Source organism: Brachyhypopomus gauderio, chromosome 11, assembly GCF_052324685.1.
Source record: "Brachyhypopomus gauderio isolate BG-103 chromosome 11, BGAUD_0.2, whole genome shotgun sequence".
Taxonomy (NCBI): Eukaryota; Metazoa; Chordata; class Actinopteri; order Gymnotiformes; family Hypopomidae; genus Brachyhypopomus; species Brachyhypopomus gauderio.
Window position 1 is genome coordinate 12396873 of NC_135221.1, and position 6641 is coordinate 12403513.

General features: G+C 41.9%; 1 protein-coding gene across 1 annotated transcript; it reads left to right on the plus strand.

Annotated features, from left to right (window-relative positions):
* Window positions 1-2538: 2538 nt before the first annotated feature.
* Window positions 2539-6339, plus strand: cpa5 (carboxypeptidase A5). The gene is made up of 12 exons (XM_077022001.1): window positions 2539-2627; window positions 3418-3504; window positions 3826-3907; window positions 4105-4239; window positions 4355-4456; window positions 4673-4774; window positions 4871-4969; window positions 5110-5220; window positions 5365-5455; window positions 5564-5763; window positions 5846-5930; window positions 6077-6339. Exons 2-12 carry the CDS (start codon window positions 3440-3442, stop codon window positions 6262-6264), a joined length of 1260 nt encoding a protein of 419 aa, XP_076878116.1. The 5' UTR covers window positions 2539-2627; window positions 3418-3439; the 3' UTR covers window positions 6265-6339.
* The last annotated feature ends 302 nt before the right edge of the window (window positions 6340-6641 follow it).

Here is a 6641-nt window from a genome sequence, read left to right on the forward strand (position 1 = left end):
CATGATGACTTTCAAGGGCAGGGCATGAGACAAACAGAGCGAAACTCTCAGATGTAGCGGACCTCACATGAACTGGAAATCACAGGAAAAGACCTTTTAACATCACTGCTTGTACAGTGACTCCAGTCTGTCAAAATAATAGAGGATAACATGCATGTAAAGCCGTTACATACAGCACATATTAACAAATTCTCACTCTGTTGCAGAAAGTATACTTCAGGATGTGATCCAAGATTAAAACCCTTTGGTGCAGGAGTACACCTTCCTTCTGAAGTTTAACATCTAATACACTACTGAAAAATATGGTTTATTTTGTGTGTAAAAGAAATACAAAAAATAGGAAAATCTGATGGCTTTTAACTCCTGATTGTACTCCAAATTTAGACCCAATGTGTGGGAAATAAAACAGAAGGGTTTATTGGTCCACTTTTGTAACTCAAGATCAAGGTCATGATAAGTGTGCAGTATATCCGTCCAGTGGAGCCTCTGTTGCAGTGGTAGAGGGATGTGGGTTTGATCACTTATGGCCTGAGAAGGGGCGTAGGTCCTTATACTTGTGAGGTTTAAAGTACATTTTGAGATCATTACACAATATATACTGCTCAAAAAATAAAGGGAACACTAAAATAACATCCTAGATCTCAATGAATAAAAATTTCAGTTGAAAATCTTTATTACATAGTGAAATGTGTTGAGAACAAAATAACATAAAAATTATCAATGTAGATCAATATAATCCCACGGAGGTCTGGATTTGGAATCTTACTGAAAATCAAATTACAGGCCGATTCAACATCAGTGGAAATTCCTCAAGACAAGTTAAAATGAGGCTCAGTATAGTGTGTGTGCCTCCACGTGCCTGTATGACCTCCCTACAACGCCTGGATATGCCCCTGATGAGACGGCAGATGTTCTCCTTAGGAATCTCTTCCCAGACCTGGATTAAAGCATCAGTGAACTCCTGGACAGTCTGTGGTGCAACGTGGCATTGGTTGATGTCCCAAATGTGCTCGATTGGATTCAGGTCTGGGGAACGGGCAGGCCAGTCCATAGCATCAATGCCTTCATCATGCAGGAACTGCTGACACACTTTAGCCACATGAGGCCTAGCATTGTCATGCATCATAAGGAACCTAGGGCCCACTGCTCCAGCATATGGTCTCACAATGGGTCTGAGGATCTCATTCTGGCACCTAATGGCAGTCGGGATACCTTTGGCTAGCACATGGAGGTCTGTGTGGCCCTCTAATAAAATGCTTCCCCACACCATTATTGACCCACTGCCAAACCGGTCATGCTGGAGGATGTTGCAGGCAGCAGAACGTTCTCCACGGCGTCTCCAGTCTCTGTCATGTGCTCAGTGTGAACCTGATCTCATCTGTGAAGAGCACAGGGTGCCAATGGCGAATCTGCCAATTTCTGTGTTCTCTGGTGAATGCCAATTGCCTTCCACGGTGTTGGGCTGTAAGCACAAGCTCCACTTGTGGACATCGGGCCCTCATACCACCCTCAAGGAGTCTGTTTCTGACAGTTTGAGCAGAAACATGGATATTAGTGGCCTGCTGGAGGCCATTTTGCAGGACACTGGCACTGCTCCTCCTGTTCCTGCTTGCCCAAAGGAAGAGTTAGTGGTCCTGCTGCTGAGTTGTTGCCCTCCTACGGCCCCCTCCATGTCTCCTGGTATCTGCTCCATGGTCTGAACACTGCTGACAGACACAGCAAACCTTCTTGCCAGCTCACATTGATGTTCCATCCTGGATGAGCTGCACTACCTGAGCAACTTCTGTGTAGACACCGCATCATGCTACCTCTATGGTGAGATAACTGACAAAATGCCAAAGTGACCAAAACATCAGCCAGAAAGGATGAGAACAGAGAAAAGGTCTGTGGTCACTACCAGCAGAACCTCCTTTATGGGGGGTGTCTTGCTAATTGTCTCTCATTTCTACCTGTTTTCTGTTCCATTTGCACAGCAGGTGAAATTGATTCACAATCAGTGTTGCTTCCTAACTGAACAGGTTGGTTTCACAGAGTTGTTGTTGACTTGGAGTAACATTGTGTTGTTAAGAAGTGTTGCCTGTCACTTAATGGTTTACGTAATCTCACTTTGACCATTATTAGCTTAATCAATTATGCTATTGTAAGCCTATGGCTGTGTGCTGTCCTAGAACAGAGATTTATTATCTGGATCTATATTCCAGTAAAACCACTTTGAGGCAACCTGTTTACACAAATAAAACTGAACTGTCAAAGTTTTCACTTTAGGTGTCAACAAATTGTCAATAATTTCTGAGCTTAACTGAAGACATTTCAAATACTCACCTGTGACAATCTTCGGATTAGTCTATTGAAGATTTCATTTTTGCATCATCACCGGACATAATGCATAAAGAACGGGCGTGAGGTTTGCATTCAGTTCATTTTGAACAATAACGTAGTGGTTTCAGCGTGCAGTACCTTGTATATCCAGCAGATGGCACATGCAGATTGCAACAACTGTCATGCGCTTAAAAGCACCGTTGAAATGGTCAGGAAATACGTCATACAGTTACAAATATATTGCCCCGCAATTCTAAAGCAACACAAGCCAGACTTCCCCTTGCAGCACTCCAGGATGAGGAGTAAAGGTGAGTTGTGCTAGTATGTACCCCAAGCAATAAGAGCATTTACTTTCTCTAATGATTTCTACAGGCCAAAGTAAACACAGACAGGAAAAGAGGTCAATGTATTATTTCAAATAAACTTTAAAGGAGAAGAACTTGCACTTTCATTTTATTTTTAAGCTAGTTTAAATAAATCTTGACTAAAACCATTCACAGTATTCACAATGAATTTGAATGTAAATCACATAATACAAATCAAACATCTATTGAGATTGAACTGTTTTTATTAAGTAGGCCTACACAACATAAATTTTAAATTCAAATTTTACTTCTAAAGAAAGAGCAGAATATATTTGTAGCTTTGGTAGACACTCTTATCCATGGCAACCTTCATTTAATTACCGGATGATACGCATTACTTGAGAGTTGAACCCATGACCCTGGAGTTATTAGCTCCTGCTACCTGCTCCATTAGGGGAGTTACAGGAACACAGATGCAGTGTGATTGTTGGCACTGAAGAAGGCCATAAACCCAAAATCATGTGGCTCAGTAGATAAAGCAATATGCACACACTATATTTTCATTGCATGTTTATGAAATGTCTAAACGTTTGATTGTCAAAGAGCTGGTCTAGGATCCATTTTTACCTTTACATAATAAGTGCACTTTTATGAATAAAAGTGACCAGATCCTGTATATTTACTCTGTCTAACAAATTTAGGTCAAGGTATGGGAACCAGACCATATGGAGCATGAGGTTTGTCCCCACATAGCCCTATATTTCAGTATAAAAGACGTCTGTTCTTTCACAAGGTTGTACTCTGAGAAGGGGAAGATGAAGGGGCTTTTGGTTGTGCTTGCTCTGTTTGCTGGTGTTTTTGGCAAGGAGACCTTCGAGGGGTGAGTTACTGCGTGTTTAGGACCTTTCTTTCAGATATCAGTCTGGTGTGTTTGAGTGAACTGACATTTCAGAGTTCTTGTCACATTGAGGTGCAGTACTAAATCACATTATACTAGCTCGCCTCACCGATGTTAACAGGAACATTTCTGGAAGGACAATACGCGTGTTGAAGTGGATATGACAACAGTTAATACAACATTTGGAATAACCATGGACACATTTTCATTCCAATGTTTTAGGACCATTACCCTTGGCTGGCCAATGAATTTAACCTTAAATTTATTTGGGTATGTTTGATAACACTAATATACTTCTAACAGACACCAGGTTCTTCGAATCACTCCAATACATGAGGAGCAAATCAATCTGCTGAAGGAACTCTCTGAACAGGATCATCTCTTGGTAAACTACACCCTACAGATGTTTTTAGAGCTCAGAAAATCTGTTAAGAGCAGTTAGCTGAAGTATAAATGGTAGAGCGATGGAACTCTGCTCGGCTGTCGACAAGTGGAATTTCTTCTGGGGATTCCAACACGTGGAGTAGTGCAGTTTGCATGCTACACTACTAACACAAACGTCATTGCTCTTGTTGTGCACAGCTGGACTTCTGGGCAGAGCCCATTCATGAGTCACTGCCGGTCGACGTCCGCGTTCCCTTTCACAGTCTCCAGGCTATCAGGGCTTTCCTGGGATACCACGAGATCCAATATGATATCATGATCCAGGATGTTCAGGTGGGATTTACTCACAACTGTAATATGGAAACAGACCTAAACAAAAATGTTGGAAGTCACAGTGTCTGTACACAGTGTCTTGGCTTTGGACGATCGCTGCCTTCTTCTACATTAGGATCTTCTGGATGAGGAGCAGCATGAGATGATGAGGTCTCGTGTTCTTCAGCCCCGAACAAGTGATGAGTATGACTATGCCAGCTACCACACGTTCAGTGAGGTTAGGATTATAGTACTGTATTTTTACTAGTGTTGTGTTGTTATTTATTTATTTACTATATTTAATTTACATATTGATGCCAAAATTTTGTAATATCATCATATACTGGGTGATGCAGGTAAAACGTCAATATAAAAATGTGCTAGTTAATGTGAGTTGATTCACATGACAGCTGGATGTTTGACCTTTGTTCCTCTGAACATCTGTGATTTTCAGATTACCAACTTCATGGACATGTTGGTACAGGAGAACCCCAATTTTGTTAGCAAGCTTGTGATTGGCAAAAGCTATGAGGGCCGTCCCTTGAATGTTCTTAAAGTAAGTTGCCACCAATAGTAATTTTTTCCCTTTACTAAAAGGAATGGTTTTCCTTCTTTCATTCCTAACCATTTTTAAAAATCTTTTGTTTTTCAGTTCAGCACTGGGGCTAATCACCCTGGTATCTGGATCGATACTGGTATCCATGCCAGAGAGTGGGTCACACCAGCCAGTGGAACTTGGTTTGCCAAGAAGGTTTGGATTAACCGTTCCCCCTTTCAACAACACCACATTCAGCTAATACCATCCTGAGAAATGCAACCTGTCTGCAAGTACTAAAGCGTAACATCTGACTTTCATAGCCACATCCATATATCTGTGCTTTCTTTGTTTAGATTGTGACTGACTATGGGCACAACGCAAATCTTACTGCCATCCTTGACAAGTTTGATATTTTCCTAGAGATCGTCACCAACCCTGATGGATTCCAGTATACACATTCTTCTGTGAGCTCTCATAATGTTCATAAACTCGTGAAGCATTGTACACTAACTCGTACAACAGTTTTATAATATACGCACTGTTACGATCAACCACAGCTTCCAGTAATCAAATGAATTATGTAATTCTTTTTGATCTGACGTGTATAGAACCGCATGTGGCGCAAAACCAGAAAGCCCAACCCTGGATCCATTTGTGCTGGAGTCGATGCCAACAGGAACTGGGACATTGGCTTCGGGGGTACGATGCACACGATGGACACAATGCACACCGACTTCATTTCCTTTTGCAGTCAGTAGGCTTCAATGACACTTGTTGCAAAGAAGCATTTTGATCTTCTGACTCCAGGTGCTGGTTCCAGCAACAATCCCTGTTCTGAGACCTACCGTGGACCTAGTGCTCACTCAGAGCCCGAGGTCAAGGCCATTGTGGACTTCGTTAAGTCTCATGGGAACCTCAAGGCCTTCGTGTCCATCCACAGTTACTCTCAGATGCTTCTCTACCCCTACGGTTACACCAAGACTCCTTGCAAGGACGAGGCAGAGCTGGTGAGACCTGCAGAGATGACTCTTTTCTTCATTCTGTTTTGCCGATAGTTAATGTTTCATGGTGAATTACATTTTCTTGCAGTATGAACTTGCAAAGAAAGCTGTGACTGACTTGAAGAGTCTGTATGGCACAAGCTACAAATATGGCAGCATCATCAATGTTATTTGTGAGTAGAACAAAACTAGAACTGACCCTACTTGTTACCATGATGGACTTGCTACCATGATGATAGTTATATTGCCAATGAAATTCACTTGTACATTTAAAAATCAAACTATTCATGGTAATCAAGCCATCAATTATGTCTCTCAGATCAAGCCAGCGGTGGCACCATTGACTGGACCTACAACGAAGGCATCAAGTATTCCTACACCTTTGAGCTGAGGGACACTGGTCGCTATGGTTTCCTCCTGCCTGCCAATCAGATCATCCCTACCGCAGAGGAGACATGGCTGGCCCTCATGGCCATAATGGAGCACACCAAAAACAACCCATACTAAACTGGGTTCAACCCAAGACATTTCACATGTATAAACATGTTACAAAATTATGTTTTAATTAAAGTGCATTCCTTGTCCAATACTCCAATAGAGTTCATTTGAACACCCAAAAAGCAGTTCACTGGTCACTGTGCTAGTGTGTGGAAGCCTCTGTCCACTTCCACAACAGGATTACATAGAAGATTCTTGCAGTTCCTTCACGGTGTTGTCACTAACAGCTGAAGATTTGGACATAGGAACCACACTACTTTGCTCATGGTTTATGGTTACGTTTACTAATATTTACTAAGGAAGTTAAAACCTTTGAAGTGCAAGCTAAGCCAAACCCACTGACCACTTTGTTCAAAGAGTCACTGCGTTCCCATACCACAGAAGCA